Source organism: Rhamphochromis sp. 'chilingali', assembly GCF_963969265.1.
Source record: "Rhamphochromis sp. 'chilingali' genome assembly, chromosome: 11".
NCBI classification, from domain to species: Eukaryota; Metazoa; Chordata; class Actinopteri; order Cichliformes; family Cichlidae; genus Rhamphochromis; species Rhamphochromis sp. 'chilingali'.
This window is the reverse complement of record NC_137938.1, coordinates 24273316-24293265: the sequence shown is the minus strand read 5'-3', so window position 1 is coordinate 24293265 and position 19950 is coordinate 24273316. Positions and strand designations below refer to the sequence as shown.

General features: G+C 41.8%; 3 protein-coding genes across 3 annotated transcripts; 2 read left to right on the top strand and 1 right to left on the bottom strand.

The window, feature by feature from the left end:
- Positions 1–2226: 2226 nt before the first annotated feature.
- Positions 2227–3962, top strand: aicda (activation-induced cytidine deaminase; the record flags this gene model as incomplete). The annotated part of the gene is made up of 5 exons (XM_080897070.1): positions 2227–2288; positions 2928–3093; positions 3204–3486; positions 3628–3740; positions 3854–3962. 5 exons carry the CDS (start codon positions 2227–2229, stop codon positions 3902–3904), a joined length of 675 nt encoding a protein of 224 aa, XP_080753196.1. The 3' UTR covers positions 3905–3962.
- Positions 3963–4567: 605 nt separating this feature from the next.
- On the top strand, positions 4568–12649 carry LOC308406128 (adaptin ear-binding coat-associated protein 1-like). The gene is made up of 7 exons (XM_080896995.1): positions 4568–4741; positions 5667–5767; positions 7760–7864; positions 8334–8415; positions 8540–8648; positions 8848–8995; positions 11043–12649. Exons 1-7 carry the CDS (start codon positions 4641–4643, stop codon positions 11153–11155), a joined length of 759 nt encoding a protein of 252 aa, XP_080753121.1. The 5' UTR covers positions 4568–4640; the 3' UTR covers positions 11156–12649.
- Positions 12650–12749: 100 nt separating this feature from the next.
- Positions 12750–16291, bottom strand: mfap5 (microfibril associated protein 5; the record flags this gene model as incomplete). Its single annotated transcript, XM_080896831.1, has 7 exons — positions 12750–13254; positions 13745–13818; positions 14628–14715; positions 14796–14822; positions 14917–14949; positions 15061–15135; positions 16084–16291. The coding sequence occupies 7 exons, from the start codon at positions 16289–16291 to the stop codon at positions 13142–13144; spliced, it is 618 nt and encodes a 205-aa protein (XP_080752957.1). The 3' UTR covers positions 12750–13141.
- Positions 16292–19950: the final 3659 nt, after the last annotated feature.

The window sequence follows — 19950 nt, the reverse complement described above, 5'->3', positions numbered from 1 at the left end:
ATGACTAAGTGGGGAAATACACACAACCCCCCTGCTTGAGGCTAACCTTAATATGGTTAGCAGCCCTCACGCTTGCATTGCGAGTCTACCCCACTGCTAACCTCAGACGATGTCAGTATAGCATCAATCTGCCACACATAAACACCACAGGATGTTTGTGCAGTGTTAATGTGTGTGGGAAGGAGGCATATCACACCTGATGTGAAGGCAAATATAGGCCTATACTTTGCTGCTAAATCATGCAAGCCAAGCCATAGTGGAAAATCGCCGTCCTTTAATTAACTTAAATGACAAAGCTGAAACACCTAGTAACACAGCGGTGTTGTAGCATGCACGAGTAAGTGTGTGGTCAGGGCATTTTCGCCTTGTAAAAGCTGTAGTCTTTACTTGTGACACTTCTCGGTCATCATCAGGTTGTTTCCACGTGACTGCCAAACAGTAGACACCTGTAAGCTGGGCCTCTACCCGCCTGATCTGTAGCTATTATTGTTGTCAGGAAACAGATGTGAGTTCACACACTGGAAAGAAAGTCTGTTTGTGACTGTGGTCATATGCGTCTGCACGGTATGGCTGTGTGAGTGTGTATGTGTGTGTGTGCCTGTGCGCGCATGAGCAGGGTGTGGGCGGGTGGGTTTCGGAAAGTATGACTTGGCATTTCTTACACCCGGTCCCCCCCATCCTCGACTACGGTTTAAATGCATGTCTGGCCATACGGTACTACTCCAGCACACACACACACACACATTCATACAGTGCACAGGAGGGGTGGTAGTGCACGCATGAGTGTTCATGAGTGACTGTGAGATGACCTTGGTCAACTGTGGTCAAACCCAGAGAGGTGGTTGGGAAGTGGTTACATATAGTTTGGCATTTGATCAGCCTCTTGAAGTCCAGAAAAGACACATGCGCTCAAGATCAAATGTGCAGAGACATTAGGCTTAGTGCGCTGTCAGAGTAATGCAATATGATGTGAGGTTGTTCAGTGCATGTAGACACACACACACACATGAATCACTCTAAATTTGGGGGCACCACACAATCACAGGATAAATTAGATAAATTTGTTCCAGATGATGTATAACATATAGACTGTGTTAATGACATGCTCATACAGATGGCCAACACACACATGCTTGCACACATACACACACAGATGAGCGCCAAAAACAGCCACCCTGGGAAACGGTGAATTCCCCAAACCACAGAGTGCATGAGAGGGTGAGGGGAGTCATGGGAAAGCAGGATGCCTGCATGCAGTGCCACTGAGTGAGCAGACTGGGCCCAAGCTAAAACAGACTGAGCAAAAAAGAAGCAAAATAATACACATCCTGATTTGGCACCGAACCGATGACAGCATCTGAAGGTTCAAAGGCTTGTGAGTGCGATTTATCCACACGCTGTGGTCGGTCAGCTGGCCAGCCAGTCCGGCAGGCACGTAGGACGAGGTGGGTCGATTACAGGTCTGCTCCCATCCTGACACAGTTTGGGAAAACCCAGATGAAAATACAAAGTACGTGTTACGTCTGGGAACGCCTGTAACTCCACCAAATCTTGGGGCCCCTGAGGAAGTGGGGAGGGGGGACCAGCTAGGTGGAAAAGACTGAATAGCACTGTAAATCAAGGTGAGACGGTATCTGGAAGCTTTTACTTGATGATATGGCAAAAACAAACAGTTGAGAGCCTGTGACTGCATGAGTCTTAAGTGTCTGGAAAGTTCCATCCAGTTGGCTCCATTTACTGACGTCTGTAAAAACTCCAAAGGTTACAAATCACGTCAAACGCTCCTCTCATGTGTGGTCCCTCGGATTATTTTTTAAAATCTGCGTTGTGTAATCTCCCCCTCCAATAAAATTCCTTTATTGCCTTTCACCAAAAGAATGGTTTCACTTTAATCATTGTTTAAACAGATGTCAAATTCTTTAAATAAACATAAGAACCACGAAGCATTCAAAAAGAAAACATTTGGCCAGTGAGTAATCCAATTACAACTTTAATTGCTTAGCAGCAGCACGGTGTAATCCAGCCGTCTCTTCTGTATCACGCCTCCCCAAATTATCTTTGAAAAATCATTCTGTCCAACCAGATGCTGCCTTGTGTTGTATGCAGGATGTTTATGTTTAGAGGTATATCTTCTCAGTTCCCTCCCTTTAACCCCCCAACACACACACACACACATACACACACACACACAAACACACTTTCACTCTTTCTCATTTACCTTCCTTTATGCTACCCAAGCCCGACGAGTGGCAAAGCGCGTCTTTTGAAATGATTGCAAAGCTAGACAGGTGAGCAAAATGGATATATTATATTTATATGTTGCATTTATCGTTCCAAACAACAACTATTTGACCAAATTGTGCGTGCAAACTATTTAATTAAGAAAAAAAAGAACGCTTTTTTTTATAGTTCTTTTACCACGCTACGATACTTTTGATGCCATTATAAGATTTGTCATTGGAAATCTGTTTCAATAATTATGACCCTTTACTCGTGAGTTATATCAGGGTTTCAGTATTAACAAGTGATGAATAACTGTCCTGCTTTCACTAAAAGTCGTGAAACTGAGAGTGAGAAAAGGTTTGTGAGTGAACGTAAGCCGCTTTCTGACTGTCCATCACTTGTGTTTGGTTAACCACAGGTTTTGCATGCATTACTTGTGCTAACTTAAGAGATAAAACTTGTATTAATGAGCGACTCATCTAAGTAGTAATAAGAATTAGTCTCAGACCTTAGTGGTGTAAAATTATTAATTGTGCGAATGACTAGGGAAACTTTCTGACACCACAAAGCTGCCACACCTTTTGCACTGAAATGTTGACTGATAAATTCAACATAGCGTGCTTTTAAATTGTATCTTGTTTTTTTTTTAATCTGTGCTGTGTCTACTGCAGTGTGCTCTTTAATGTTTTCTCCCTTTATTTCAGTATGCTTTTGCCCAGAAAAAAGTTCCTCTATCATTACAAGAATGTGCGCTGGGCAAGGGGCCGGCATGAAACATACCTCTGTTTTGTAGTAAAAAGACGAGTAGGGCCTGACTCCTTGTCCTTTGACTTTGGACACCTCCGCAACCGCAATGGCTGCCATGTAGAGGTAGGTAAAGTGGGAGAAGATATGAAAAGGGTCTGCTCAGTAGCAAGAGAGAAAACAGCAATTGAATGAAGGCTGTATAATGATTATTTTATTCTTATTTTTCTCTGCAGCTGCTGTTCCTGCGCCACCTTAGTACATTATGCCCTGGTCTATCTGGGTATGGATTTCATGGGGAGAGGAGGGTCAGCTACTCTATCACCTGGTTCTGCTCCTGGTCTCCCTGTGCAAACTGCTCTTCCAGACTGGCCCAGTTCCTCAAACAGACACCCAACCTTCGCCTCAGGATCTTTGTCTCTCGTCTTTACTTCTGTGACATGGAGGACAGTCGTGAAAGAGAGGGTCTCAGGCTGCTTAAAAAAGTCGGCGTGCACATCACAGTCATGAGTTACAAAGGTGGATGAATGAATTTATGCATATGTGGGCGATAAACAGAAAAAGTAGAGACATATTTGACTTTAGAGTTGTGCACTATTCCCTAAAATAGTCCTTTCCTGGATATCAGTAACAATTATTTATTTTGCTAATTGTTTTAAGACTTCTTCTACTGCTGGCAGACTTTTGTGGCTCAGCAAAGCAAATTTAAGGCCTGGGAAGATCTGCATCGAAACTCAGTACGTCTGGCCAGAAAACTCAACCGCATCCTCCAGGTATAACATGTAACACACAACATATTTTCCCTCAGGCAAGCAGGATGAGGCCAATCGAAATAATGATGTGTTCAGAATGATAATAATGTCCTGTTCTGCCTTTTCTCTTTCAGCCCTGTGACACAGAAGATTTAAGAGATGCCTTCAAGCTTCTTGGACTGTAAAACAAACCTGTGGCTGCCTCTGAAGTTAGCATTAAGTCTATTATTAAGTCTGATGAGAAAAAGATATGTTGGTGTTGGACCATCACTACAAGAGCTAAACTGAGAATTAGAAAAACTGAGAAAAAAATGCTTTCAAGTTGTGGCAAGGCTTGTAACATTGGGTAGCTGCTGCTTGCTGTATCTGTAGCGAAGTCAAATAAAGTACTTTACAATCAGATACTGGATTGTGTTATTGATTGCGAACGGTAATCATTATTAATGTTATAGTTTTATAGTACCAATTATTCTGGGCCGATAAGCTAACTACCGGTAGGTAGTAGCTACCATAACCCACAACTGTACTGGAATAGTTTTTAACCATAATCCACGTGGATTATGGTTAAAAACTATTCCAGTTTTTCACATTTAAACTGTACTCTGGCAATAAAGTCGAAAAACAAAGGTCGTAATCAAAGCAGCAAAGGCTTAATATCAAAATTTTAAAGTTAAACCGAAAACAATCCCATAATACAACCAAGAGCTATTAATCATTTGATTTGTTCCTTTTGATCTAGCGTAGAAAATGTGTGCGTAACACCCCTTTAATGTAGCAACGTGTCGGTAGCAATGGCGCAGAGGGACCCGCTTATGCGCAAATACACCGTCTATTACGGTCAAATAGCCGTTAACGCGGCGCGGACACACCACACCGTCACCATCACCGCCACCGGCGTACTCCGACTGAGTAAAAGTCAAGATGGCGACTGATGGTCAGTTCGAATATGAGTCGATCCTCTGTGTCAAACCTGAAGTCAACGTTTACCGAATCCCACCGAGAACATCTAACCGGGCTATCAGGTGAGGGATGGGGGAGGTTTCTGACCCAGCGCTCGCTTGCTGCTGCCTTTAGAAGCCGTTGCCTCAGCGACCTGCCTACCAACCTACCCAGCTCATCCGCTAGTCACGAAGCCTCACGTAGCGGCGGCGGTAGTTTATGAGCAGGTTGTTTTTGGGTGTGTATTTACAAGGTCATAGGGTTGTACTGGGCCCTGTTAGCCCACTTAACAACGACTGTATCGGATCGGCTACATCCCTCTCGGTTTGTCTGTGTTCGTGCTTTCATCCTGTGACACATCAGGAGAGATCTGGCACTTAAAATCAGCTATCAGCTGAGAACAGCGTGCTACACGTCCTAATTTCGCTAGTTTGTCGTTTAAGTACAAACAGAAGAGCATCCCTGAGGCTGCAGAGAGGCTAGAGTCCTCCTCAAGGACGCTTGAACATTGTTTGATGTTGCTCCATGTCAAGGGGTTAAACATGGGATGTCCTGGCTCATAGCCAATGTGGTCACCTCAATCCATTGTTATGTCTTTACTGTGCAGATAATGCATATGTTATAAAGAGGTCGATATTGGTTTGTTTACCCCATTTTTCATTGGCTGGTCCTTCAGCATGACCTGCTGCAGCTGCTTCTGACTGGACATTACACCAACCAAACAGTAGCATGTGCCTCAGGTCCCATGAGCCACAGGATTGGTTAACCGCTGACCATATGTATTGTGAGTAAGGGTGATGATGTAATATTTCATCCCCATGTCTCAGTGAAATGTCTTAGTCACGTTTTGCACACGTAGAAAATGAGTGTGTCTGAGTATGACAAATCATAACAGTAACTTTCCTGTGTCTTGCTTATTCACCTCCTCTGTCAACATCAGTCTGAGTAAACTGTCAACAATTCACCTACATCACAACATCTACCTCTGTGTGTGTGTGCGTGTCTTAGGGCTGCTGATTGGAAGCTGGATGCTCCTGACTGGACGGGACGCATGCGTGTGACGGCCCGGGGCAAAGTAGCCTACGTGAAATTGGAAGACAAAGTCTCTGGTGAGAGACGAGCAGACAGGGCAGCGCCATTGTTTACCGGGCTGTCGCTGCTGTAAATCACTTCACTGTATAGTCTCCTGTTTGTCACCCTGCCCCTCTGTTACTCATCGATTCCAAGGTGACCCAGCCTGCAGCCGAGTGAGCAGTCTGGAGGCTGCATCAGTGCATTTTTTAGAAACTTAATGTCCTTGTTTTCTGTAAAATACACCTTTTGTTTTCCATTCACGTAACATGGCAACAATTACAAGTTCTGGTCTGATTCTTTAAATCCTAAAGAAAGGTGGTTTATTTACTACCTCCTTCAGCATAGGATACAAGTAATGTCCTGCAGAACAATCAGAATAACAAATAGGTGATGCAGATCGTGTAAATTTGAATTAACATAACCTGATGATATGTTTTGAACCTGGAATAGCAGCCTTTAAATGTGGACACAGAACTGCTGTGATAAAATCTTCATCATGAAGTAAATCATTTAGAAAATCAAGATTATTCAATTCAGTTTTATTTATCTAACTCTAAAACACAAGAACAAACACCTCAAGGTGCTTTATATTATAAGGTAAAGTACCTACAATAATGCAGTGTAAATCCCACCAATCAACTAACCCATTTTGAGCAAAGATTTGGTGACAGTGGGAAGGAAAAACTCCCTTTTAGCTGGAAGAAACCAGGCCCAGGTAGGAGCAGCCATCTGCTGCGACCAACTGGGGGTGATGGGGAGAAGACACAATGTGAAAGAGATTCATAGCTGTATTAAAATGACCAAAGTGAGTTTAAGGTTTACAGTAATTGAGCTTGAATACGTTATAGTACCATGCAAAAGTTGTTGTTGTTTTTTATGGACATTGACTACTTTTTGGTTCATTTTCGGTCCAGTCCCTGTACCTGACCATTTTCAGAGAAATGTTTTTTTTCTGTTTGTTTGTTAAGCTGCTTAACATTGACCTGTGACTCATTCAAGCATAAAAAAAGACACCTGACTCAAGTGACAAACCAGTGTTGTGTCTACACATAACACTTAGGAAAGAACCCAGTTTAATTTGTACCTTTAGGCACTTTGTCACAAAAACACATAATTTGTTCCCATGTCTTTAGTTAAATCTACAGTAAATGCCAAAAATAACACCGTTGGAGAGCACAAAATAGTATTTTTTGTACCAGCAAGGTGATTCCCAAAAATTTGGCCTATGTCAGCATGGTGTGTAGTGTATCCTTAAAAAATGAGTAAACTGGATGAGAGTAGAGGAAAAAAGAAAAAGTGGGAGGTGTAAGACACTGTCTAAAGCAGATGAACAGAAAGCCTTGTCCTTAAGAGGAAAAACTACAGCAAAGACCTGAAATTTGCAGTTCAAGTCATCAGTATGTACGGAGGAGGTACAACAGCCATCTCCAAAACGTGTAGAAGACTCTGCCATGGTTTGGGGCTGCATTTCAGCCAATGATGTTGGTGAACTTGTCCAAATCGATTGAATTATGAAAACAAAGAAGTACCATCAGATTTTGATAATATAAAGAAATGATGAGGGATACTCAGGATGTTTGCATAGGACTGTATATCCGTTGTTGTATTGCTGCCTTTAAGATTATCATGAATTCATCTGACCTGAATCACATAAACCTTTATTAAAGTAAGTGAGGACATGATGACCAACTAATCTGAGTATGACCGGGATTTTTACTGACTTTATAGGCTATATATTCCTGTTTATTTAAAACCACCTGAAACATATTGCAACATACAAAGCTATAGGTGAGTATCTAAAATAAGCTTTTTGTAGTCCATCTTCAGGGCCCTGTAGTTTCAACACAGTCGACATCAATGATGTCATCGTCACATTGTTTAAGAGACTTTTGTGAGTGCAGTCAGATTCTCACCAGCTCCACACTTATTTAATTATTCTCCTTCACATCTGTCCTTTACCTCGTGGCATTTTCCATCAAACCTTCAGACTGTTTTGCCAAGCTGATAACGAACACATATCTTTTCAGGGGAGCTTTTTGCCCAAGCACCAGTGGACGAGTATCCTGGAGTTGCAATGGAAACAGTTAGCGACTCAAGCCGTTACTTTGTGCTGCGCATCATGGACGACAACGGTGGGTAAAACAATTATTGCTAAGCCATAAAATATTGAAAAAAAATGTGTTTGAACAGGATACAAGGACATTATCCGGATTGATGTGGGGTTTTTTTAAAAGTCTAATAAATTTAAATTAAAGAATGTTGGGTATTTTTTTAAAGCCTTTAAAATATTTTTTATAGAATCACATACTGTCTGTTTTAGAGATTACTGAACTGTGGAGTAGCTGTATCCATAATTTGTTTCGCAAAGACAAAACTTTATTACATAATTCAAATTTCGTTCAGTCCTGATTTTTATTTTAAAGGTCTTCATTTTTAAAGTAATGCAGGGACAGTGTTCATTACAGAAGTTCTGTTTCTGTACAGCACATTTTCAGCCAGTTTGTGCTACGGTGTGCAGGTCATTCTGAGAAACCTGTGGGTTTATTTTGTTTGTTATTACTGCTGTAACTTGATTGTTGTCTTTGTGTTTTTTTCTCAAAGGCCGCACTGCATTCATAGGCATTGGGTTTGGAGACCGAAGCGATGCCTTCGACTTCAATGTTGCACTTCAGGACCACTTTAAGTATGAAGCTGCTCTGTGAACGCAGCTCTAATCATGACTAATTGAGTTGTCAGTGTATTTTTTTCCTTTAGTGTTTCCTAAGATACATTTTTGTATCACTGCTTTCCTCCCTTGCTTTCTTCAGGTGGGTGAAACAGGAAACTGAATTTAGCAAGCAGGCTCAGGCTCCAGACTCCACTCCAAAGCTGGACCTGGGCTTCAAAGAAGGACAGACCATTACTCTGAACATTGGGGTATTATTTATTTTCATAGAGTTTCATAGTACTAGTGTGGTGTTCAGGCCTTTTTCAAAGCTGTACAAATATGTCTCTGTCAAGCTCAAATGCATTGCATCGCATATATTTACTGCTAGGTTTAAAAAAGCATCAATCATACTGGATATACCCTCATTCATGCACAGATTTTGTTTCCTTCCATCTATATCTTATCTAGCAATCGAAAAAGAAGGACAGGTCTCGTCCACAGAGTTCAGGCGGCTTTGGGCTCCTTCCGCCTCCCCCTGGGGGCAAACTGGCTCCACCCCCTTCTTCCAGATCAACAAATCATAACACACAACCATCAGCAGGAGGAAGTGACTCTGGTATGTAACAGTCCAACAACAACCCCATGTTTAATCTTCACCTCAATTTACAATGTTATGAGGTTAAGAAAAGATATAAAGGAGGTTTCAGAACTAGGGCTGCGGTATATCATATCGTCCAGTATGATACCGGAATAAATTTTTACGTGATTTAAAAGCGTCGTATCGTGATATCAGCGATAGAGCGGCGCCATGTGTTTACATTCCCTAGCATGCACAATAAGAAAACAAGCCCAGGCATGTCTGACTGCGAGAGTCGCATGTCAGCTTCCGATGATGATTTAGTAAAAGAGGGAGCTACTTCACTGAACTCCAAACACAGCACAATGGAAGCAACAAACTTATTTCACCACTCGAGGCAAAAACAGATCGTTGAGTTCAAGAAGGCTGCAAAGGTGGAGATGCTAGCAGCTGGTGATGTGCAGCCCAAAAGTAAAACAAATGAGTCACATGAGTCGCTGGCTATACTCCATATGACAGGAGGAGCATATGTGGATGGAAATTACTGATGCGGTTACTCTGTAGAAAAGTAGGGCTTTAAGGAGCTGGTTAAAAGTTCTACTCAAGGTAGAACATCCCGGTTGAAATGAAATGCTGTTCACTTTCAGTTTTATAACATGACAAATCTGTGCACAGTCCTAAAGAGTTTCAAGTTGTGAATTTTTTTTAAACACCGCATAGGCTTCTTCATCGCTTACATTTGACTTAATGCTGTGTCACTACTACGCTCAAAATGATGCTTGCAATTCCACCAGGTGCAGCGCAGCAGCTCTGGTCTGCGATACTTAAAATAGCATCGGGTCAGTTTTTTTATAGAACGACTGTCAAGCTGCACAGAGCCAATAAGGAGGGCAGGAAGTCAGGTATAGAAATCTGGCCACTTTTCAAAATAATAGACCACATGCACAGTTTTCTGAAACTCTCCTGTTGTGATTTGAAGCCGTGCTAAAGGCAACAGAAAACCGCACTCAAGACACAGTCTCACAGACAAGCGGCAGGTGTATTTCAGGGGTTAATGTGAAGGTCGTGAATCTGTGCAGTTTGCTGGTTGAGCCCAGTTTTTAATTTATGTCAGAAGCAGTTTTTTTGATTTATAGTGCAAATGAAGGTGAACCTTATTACTCCATTAATGCTTCGAGTTTGGGCGCTGCTTTTTCATTTACAGTGGGGGATCTGACCTGCTTAAAGCAGAAGTCAAACTGAAAAAAAAATGCTTCCAGAAATGAATCAGAGTGTTGAAGATTAGTTCCTTGAGCTTGTCTGTTTCCATTGAAGCACAAGTCAGTCTTCATAGTTGATGTAGTGAGTACAGTGTTGCGCAGGTCTATTATCCAAAACTATGACACATATTTTTTTTAAATATCTTTCATTTAGAAAATAGTGTTTCCTGTAGCTTCTGTAGCATAGATGTTTACAGAGCTAAACTGTGTCATGGTTTTCTACACTCTTCTAGTGGTATCTAATCATGCGCGCGGTTTCGGTTTCGTGTATTAAGATTTGTAGATGCCTGTGTAAGATTTCCTCCGCCATCTGTATAGAGCAGAGGTGAATGTGTGTTTAAAGCACTGAAAAACATTCCAAAAGCTTGTCTATCTGAAATCATTGTCCTGTTAGTGGCGCGGTGTGTGTGGTTTGTCCAGAGTAAATGTGGGAAAAGACTCACTAGTTTTGAGTTTCAAGTGGAAATTTTCAATACTTTACCACCATTGTGTTTGGGTGGCGGCAGAAGTTTCAGAGGTCGAGATCTAGAAAGCTCAGTGCATAAAACTGAAACCGTGTGCATCACTGATACCACCAGGGTAAACTGGAAAATAGTGCGAATACCACTGTAAGTAAAAGTTGTAGGACAATATTTTTTTGTTATCTGGTGAAATTATATTTTTATCGATTGCTTAGAGCTGATGTATTATTTGAGAAATCCTTGTATTGACATTCAGATAACTTTTTTAATCCCTCAAAAAGACAATTTGTTTGCAGATTATAACATATGACGTGTATTAAAGTTTCAGATGTGCGTCTCTCTTTTTCTTTGATTTCAAACTGCCAGGGTGTTTGCTAGACCTGGACTCCAGTAACTCCAACTCTGTGGCTCCACCCAACCCCACCTCGACAGGCAGCTCTGACCTGTGGGGAGACTTTGATTCTGCATCCCCGAAGTGAGGAGAGAGTCCCCCTGTTTTTTTCTCCCTTTTCTCTGTAAATTTATGCAGCACTTTTTGCAACTTTCTTTTCCCGATTACGGGGTCCCGTATCTCTCCCTGCCAAGCAGGGTAAGCCCCTGTCGTAGTTTTATTTCTCTTGAATTCCTCCTACTTTGTTCTGACCTCACAGCACCGTCTTAATTACGCTTACAGCTACAGCTGCGGGCCAACTTGACATATTCAGCAGGCTCTGCATCCCCATCATTCACTCCATCTGTTTGGACTCTGTATTTGTCTAGATTCGCCCTGTAACAGTTTATTCCGCCAATTTTCCCGTTCTTACAGTGTTTTATTTGCTAATGATACACAATAGGAATATCAAGGGAGGCATAATCTTGTCATCAACATCTAATGATCTACTGAAATCTAATGAAATGTTCATGAATGACTTAAATGTACAGAGAATATTTATTTTAAATGTGTATATACATATATTGTAAGTGGTTTGTAATTATTGTTGTTGGTCTACGTCCTGTTTCTCCAAGTCTCCAGCAGCGGGACTGATTATATGCACTGACTGACGGTCGCATCTGTCTGTGTAGTTAGTAATTCATGAAATCCGCAGTGAACGCCATGATTGGCTCATGCTAGCTTCAGTTTATTGCAACGTTTACCGCATAAGGATTTTACTTGAAAGACTCCTGTTAAGTCGCAGCTGATTTACAGAGCGGCCGTGCTCTTTAGCACTCTCTGCTCGGCTCTTGCGGTTCTGCAGCTGTCAAACACATATTCCACCGGGGACGGGCCGCGGGAGCCGCGCGCATTGTTTCAACCATAAATCAGGACACTTGGAAGCAGGAATGCTGGATGGGAGAGGGTGTAAGCAAAAGAAGGAGAGGCATCAAGTGCTTTTATCTTTGCCTCAGGGGGGAAGCAGAGATGATTTAGTCCGTGTTATGTCATCTTCACTCAGCACAGCTGTTAAAGTTGTGACTGGTGAGTCATTTAGGTCACGGCCTCTCTCCTCGTCAGTGAATCGCTCTGTGTTTCTGTCTCCGTAAGTGTTTATGAGAAGGGCGATCGGGTCGTGCTCAAGCACAGCGTGTTGTGCTGTACAGATGAGTTAAATGTGAACTCCAGTTCCATATCAAGGTGTTAAGCTATCAGCGGTATTGTGATGCAGACAAATGCAACGTGGAAATAAGATAGTCCGTGTTTGATGCAGTGTTTTGTTGTGATATTGTTGTGTACCCAGAGATGGATTATGTAAAAAATGATATCACACGCACATGTGTTGTAACAGATGTGTAGTGGAAAGTGGTGTGATAATGGATCAGAGAACAGAGTGTGTGTGAGTGTAAAGCCCCAAGGATGCTTGTCAGTGTTTGTTTATTGTCTAAATTATTTCTCCCAGATGTTACCTGTTATTCAAACCGTAAGTGTGTGTGCAAATGAATATGCAAAGAAAACTATAAAGAAAACACTTAATGGCCATAACGTTCTTTTGTGGTTGTTGTTTTTTTTTCTTCTTCTTTAAATTGAGTAGTAAAAAAATAAATAATCTCGTGAACAACTTCCATTATATTTTATTGGTTACAATAGTGCACATAATACTGAACGGTCAGTGTGTACCTTACAATCCACAACAGAGTGGGTCTTTGTTTTACTTTGTTTCTTATACGATTAAGTGACTCAGTGCTCCTATAGGCCCATTACTGCAGTACCTCAAATGGATCGTAAACCATGGAAGACATGACCTGTGTCCAATACACACGGACGAAATGAAATACTCACACAGTAAAAGGACGAATACATAAACATATGTAGATATGACTCAGCACACGTGTGTGTGTGTGTGTGTGTGTGTGCTCGCGTGAAAGAAAAGGAAAGAGACCCTCAGGTGTGGCGCAGCGGATTTATGGTGTTTTTATTGGCTGTTTTCGATGACGACGCCCATGGGTCGCACCATCGTCACCCGGTGGTCACGGGCCCATTCTAGGCAAGATCAGGCTTTGTTTGCCCAGGTTTGGGGGTTGCCACGACGATTGCGACAACGTTTGCTATTGGATGACCTCTGGATACGTCTGGGCCACCCAGACAACTCTCTGCATAATTCAGCTGTAATGTAAAGAAAGGGGAAAAAAGGGTTATTTATTTGTATGCATATTTTCATGGACTGTAAGATCACTGTTCCTTTATACAGACAGGTGACAAATGAAAGGCGAAACCTGAGCCCTGCAGTGGAGGAATCCTGTGGCTCTGACCTGCTGTGGTGTGGTTCATACCTGCTGTCATTTTTATCATTCTTCATCTATTAAACAAAAGATCCAAGTTTAATTTTAATAAAATAAAAGTGAGCGTTACAGCATCAGCAAATATATTATTATTATTATTATTATTGGCGATTTATTTGGTTTTTACCCTCAAAATCAAGCTGATGAATGTACCAACTTGTTAAACTGCACTCTTTGGCATCATCAACTGAGGGAACAAATTATATTTTTTTGGTTATTTGTTTTAGAGAATCACTGCCAAGGAGCAATGAAGCTGCTCCAGTGTTGTCTTTTCCTTTAATTTGTCACCTGTGTATACATTAAGACTAATTCACCTTTCAGATACTCATCCTCACGGCACACTGTCCTCACACAGATCTCTTTGTTGATCACATAAACACGAGGGAGGCTGCGAGAGCACCGGGGTAAAACATGAACATTATGAGGATGGATATACTGATACAGGCTGACAGGGTAACTGTGTTCAGTAATGAAAGTCTTGTGAGCTCAATACTGTTACACAAATATTGTACTAATAATTAAGGACGCTATTTGTAGTACTTTATACTTCTAGCTGTGTCTGTTAACATATCATTTAAGTAGTCTTCAGTAGTAGTTTTCCAGGCTTCTTGAAGGACATTCAAAGCTCTTTACTACTTGTACTGATGCAAAGATGAAGCTGTCATTTTCAGGGAATACCTCTTTGGGAATCACCCTGTCGGTGCAAAAATACTATTTTATGCCCGTCAAACGATGTTATCTTTGGCATAGATTAAATTACAGAAATGGCAACAAATTATGTGTCTTCGTGACAGGCTGCTGGTAACAAAGTGACTAAAGATGCAATTTAAAGCTGCTTTGCTGAGCTGTCTGTTATGTTTAGACACAATAGTGGTTCATCCCTTGAGTCAGGTGCCTTTTTATGATTGAATGACTCATGGGTCGGCGTTAAGTGGCTTAACAACCAAAAAATAAAAGTCCTCTAAAAATGATCAGGTGCGAGGACTGGACTGAAAATGTGTGAAAAACAGCCAAAATGTCCAAAGAAAAGCCTGGAGAACTGTTGCTCAAGACCATTTCCTTGTTTTCTTTCACCACCTGTCGTTAAAACACTGAAGAAAAAGTAAGACCTTTACTGCTCAGTTTTTAAAAATAAGTAAGTCCTTTTTCTGGAAAAAAGACTAATTAAAAGTGTGTTGTAGAGGATTTGCAGATCACCTGTAGAGACAAAGACTACCAATACATCTCTTGATGGGCTTGTGAACTGAGTACATCCTGGTGCAAGGATACGTCTCCTCCCTACATTCTGCAGAGTGATAACAGCGGAGACACATGTCATGTTGATATTGTGTAAATCACAGAAGTCCTAAAAGTGGAGATACTCACCGGTTGGTATGGCGTTCCCAGGTGCTTCTAGAAGTGAGGAAAGAAAAGAAAAAGAATAAATGAGAAAAACTCAAAGAGTAGCAGACGTCTGTCATCATTATCAAAAGTAAAAGGGCTTTACCAGTTGGCTGAGTTTGGGCTATAACCGTGAGTGCTGTGGAACAGAAACCGCATGAGGGGAGAGGTTTGCAGCATAAAAGCAAACACACAGCGACTCAACCATAATTAAACAAGTTGATTTGTGTGTCCTGTTTGGTAACGTTACCCTGGAAACTGCAGAGGAGCAGGACCACTGGGAGGCTGCCCATTCCTTCAGCTTGTAAGGGGTGAACTTTACGAGCTGCAGGAAACCGAAGAGGAAAAGAGTCGGGATGATTTCACAGAGTGGAACTGCTCAATATCCTCACTATGATTTTTTTTTCTAATTCCTTAACTGTTTATGTTTCCTTTAATCCCGTTACATAAATGCTAACAACATTTCAGCTCAGGGTAATGTTTTCCTTAGAGTTTTGCATCAGCTGAAAACACAGATGTGTAGCACAGTGTCGCACAAGAGCCTCTGATGTCATTTTTCCTACATTTATTTATTCTAGTATTTATTGGACTCCTTGTAAACAGATAAGTGATGCCTGATTTCCTTCCTCCTTCCCCCCCCCCCCCCCCCCCCCTTCCCTCTCTCATCTCCCGCCCTGCACCATTCCTCTCCTGATGTGTCACAGTAACTTTGGAGTCCAAGATGTGAGTTCTCGCAAAAGAATGTGTTTTTTGTGTGTGGCCTATTTGAGGACCCCTCCACCCCTCCTCTGTTACGCTCTCACATTCTTTCCCAGCTTTATTTTCAGAGAACATATCGCCGCTTTCCAACTGTACAATCATCGCCAGCCAATCTGAACTCGATGGTGGTTTTTTTTTTTCCACATCTTGTCCTTTCAGCAGCGATACATCCCAGAGTCACACATTTGCAATCACTCAGTTGAAAACACTGCATTTTTCTGCTTTAGCTGCTTGTTTGTCTCTGTTGGCTCGTTTGTGAGAGTTTTTTCACTCTTTATGTCTGCTGAACTTCGCATGCAATCAACCCTTCACTCGTCTACAAAGCCTTTTTGACTAAGTTAGTTAACTAGTCAGGCATTCTCCTCCTAACTTGTGTTTACATCTAATCAGAAGGATGTATCACCCAGTTAATGTCTTTGGCTGTGAGTTATCCTGAGTCTGCAGATGTTCTTCTGTGTAATTCCTACAGAATGTGTACAAATCAGGTGGAAAAAGAAACATAACTTGTACTCACAACTTTTGCTGTCGTCCACAACTGCTTTAGTTTTATGAATCTTTTGTCTTCTCTTCTTTTCCCCTCCTTCCCTCTCCTGCACCCTCCTTCTCCTCCTCTGCTTCCTCCTCCCTCTCCTCTTCCCCCTGTCCTCCTTCCCCTGGCACTTTTCATGCTTTTCGCTATTTTCATGTCTCGATTTGATAAAATCTTCTGCCTTTGTCGTCATATCTGATGGTTAGTATCCAATTATATTGCTGTGATAACACGCTATACTCACTTTACTTTGTAAAGGTAAACAGTCTACTGGACTGTATTATTCTCAAATCTAAAGGTGGGTCTTTATTACTGTTAGGATGCAGAGTAAGTTCAGGGGGCCTCCATGTGATGGATAAGAACTAAAGCTACCTGAACCTTTGCACAGTAGTGCATCTTTATATATTTTTACTTCCCCGTGTTTCACTGTTTCATCAGCATACATCAGCAGTTATCCTTCTCTGAATAAAGGTAGATTGAGCACAGGAGTTACAGACACGCTCAACAACTCATTTTCTTTGTATTTGCTTGAAAAAGCACACACAAAGATAAAAGAGATAGAAAAAGCTTTAATTTAATATTTCCTCTTGTATTCCTGTGACAAATGAGAAGGCTGTAAACATGAGCCATTTATTTCCTGGCATATGTTTGTAGTTATTTCACAAATTAACAGTCAAGAATGAGCTCCAAATCTGACTTTTGCAATACTTGGTACAGCCAGCAGATGGAGCAATGCACATAAGAAAGTGGTGCCTCCCATTAACAGACAATCGTCTTGACGCATGCTCAATCATTCAGGTAAGGATGCTCTCGTGGCCATTGATCAATGGTGAATGATCAATCATCGTGACAATTTGCATATTAATGATCATGATTATGATAAACAACATGAAGGCATGAATCCCTCCTGTCTTATATCAATGGTATTAATAGTGTTGGAAATATTTTCTTGGTACACTGTGGGTTCCTTAGTACCAAGCGCAAGCACAGCCTAACTGAGTGTTGTTGTTGTTGTTGTTGTTGATCATCTCCATGCCTTTATGACCACATCACAGAATGTCACAAAGCTCAGATCATTTCAAACTGTCTTCATTGAGGCAGTTCTGCTTGCAAAAGGAGTTCCAACCCAATACTAGCAAGATGTAGAAAACAATGAACTTAATTAAAGTTATATGAGAAATGGATCATGTTATGACCTTTATTTAATTTATTGCCTGAAGTTAAAGGCGATCGACCTTGTCTGTATTTACAGATTACACAGGTAAGAATTAATCATGAATGCTCTCAAGAAAATAACAACATGTAGCTCCAAAGATGGTTTCTCATCCCCGATAAGCCCAAAGTACTTACACTCTGTTATCAGCTCACGCAGCTCGCTGTTTGTTCTCTTTCGAAACAAAGAGATGCATCACAATTGCTTGGAAGACCACAAGTTAGACAGGGAGTGGACATTTTTTATTACTGTATATAAACTTGTCATCTGTGGACTACAGTTCATTACATACCTAAGCTATCGTTCAGAGTTGTCTTATCCGTGTAGATGAAGGCCACTGTTCCAGACCCTTTGTCTCATTGTGTTGAAAGCTTTCTTTCATTGTGACCTTTATAGCAGCTTTGGTGAAACTTGACTCTTCTTTGGCTTCTACGAAGTTGACCAATATAAATATTGCTACGCATACTCTTGAAGCTACAAAGTCTTACTGGCTCTCACCATGTGGTGGGCCAAGTCAGCTCAATAGGGACACACTCATCATCTCCCTTGACATATTGGGGCTACACGGACTCCAGGTTGAGCCTGCGGGATGCCCCTAACAAGGTCGACAGGGTGAGGATGATGACAGCTTGACAGATAGAGGCAGTGTAAGCAAAAGAGACGAGGAGAGGAGCCAATAAGCACGATCAGTCCTGCGAACGTATCCAACTACCCCTCGGTCTACACTTCTGTAGCAGGAGCTACAAAGTAAAGCTAAAATGAAGACAAAAAAGAGGATTAAAGGGGTCAGGTGCTGAGCAAGAAGGACCAGCAATGGTTAAGGCAAAACATGCCTGACTGTAAACACATGATAAAAACTCTAGTTGTTTATTAGTTGTATGGCATTGCATGAGGCATGCCGGCAATGCAATACATACCCTCTCTCCTCTCTTTCACCCCAACATGCTTCGCCTTCGCTCTTCGTCTCACTTACAGTCTCTGGATTTCAACCAGCTGATAGATTTTTGTTTTTTTCTAGTACTGCTGTGTTTCCTGTGCACGAAAACCAGCAGCGCAGCACACTTAAGCACTTCGTTTTCTAAACTAGATCCAGTGTGGCTCATTGATGCTTCTCGCTGTTCAAAACTGATAATCTCAGGTTCTCCCAGTCAGCCAGAATCACCTCTGCCAGTCCTGTTTAAGTAATTAAACCTGCTGAGCTGTAAGATGCTGCCAGGTGGGAGAAAAAGTTGCAGTGGAAATATTAGGCCATGATGGGCAGAGGGTTTGGCTTCCAAGTTGGGGTACATTTCGTTCATTTGGCTATATGAACATTTAATTTGGTCAATTAATCTGGCTCTTATATCGCTGTGCATTTTTGCAGACCTCATTCTGGTGACAGGTGAAAACCTTCATCAGATATCTGTCTAAATATCTGTTACATAGTGTGGAGTTTTCAGGCTGGTTTTCTCTGTGCCCTCTGTCTCACCTTTGTAAAAAATGCACTTTTAAAAACACTAATGCATGTCCTCTCAGAGTCAGAAAGAAGGCAGACGCTGTATAATGTAAAGGATGAAAAATAAGCAGGTAGCTTGAAGGCAGCGAATGTGATGATGTAGACCTTTACAGAGTTTAAACTTTCCAGCTAAAGTGTGCTTCATGCAATATTGGTAACACGCAATCTCAATGGCGCTGACATCTAAATACTAGCTTCTTTGGTTTCTGGACGTGGGAGTGTGTCTTTCAACTTGACAAATGTTCAAAGGTCTGTCATGACATGTGACTTGGAAGTACATACGTGAGTTAAAATAAACTAAGCTGCATCTCCAGCTTGGTTCAGCAATTCAGCAGTAGTCCACATGTGTAGCTGTCCTTGTTTCTCCTGTTTTCATCATCCCCGCTATCTGTCCTTCTGAACCTCCAACAGATTTGCACCTCGATCAGCATCTTTGTGTTGGCACTCGATTGTCTCAGCAGTCTGCACTATGTGTTTCCATTTGTCAGGCTGAGGTCCTCCTTTAACGCCAAATCTGAGTGTCACATGAGCTTTGGTTCCCAGAAACCAGTAAATCCCAAACCACCATTGCTAAAGGAGATAACAAATGTTTTCACGTAAACATTTGGTATTGTGTGACACAGCTGATACGCGGCCGTGATCCGAGATTAAAAAAAGAAGTAAGTAGAGTGAGGGAATGACAGCTGTCAAGTGTGAAGAAAACAGATCTGACTGTAATTGCAAAGATGAAAGGGAAAGACCAGGTCCAAGTGGCACGGCAGAAGAAAGGGAAAAGTAATCTGCACAAGGGCCAGAGATAAAACGAGATGAGGGTAAATGGGCAAGATGGGTCAAAGTGTTCCATCAGATTGTGCTGCTACAGGCCTGTGGGCGCCAAGGCAGCCTGACTTTTGTGTTTGGAAGGCTGTGAAGTGCAGATAGTCAGAGGGAGGTGATGATTTGCATGGTTTGTAAATAGATGGCCCAGAAGTCTATTTATAAATCCATCTGGAGTGGTCCTTAGCAGGGGTTAGCGCAGGCCCCACCAGCATGCACACACTCACGCACAGCGCATTAGCAGCTCGCTACCAGCAGGGATCCAGTCCAAATGGTACATTTGCTCCACATTAAATAGTCCTTGCACCATTTAATATCTAGCAGGGTG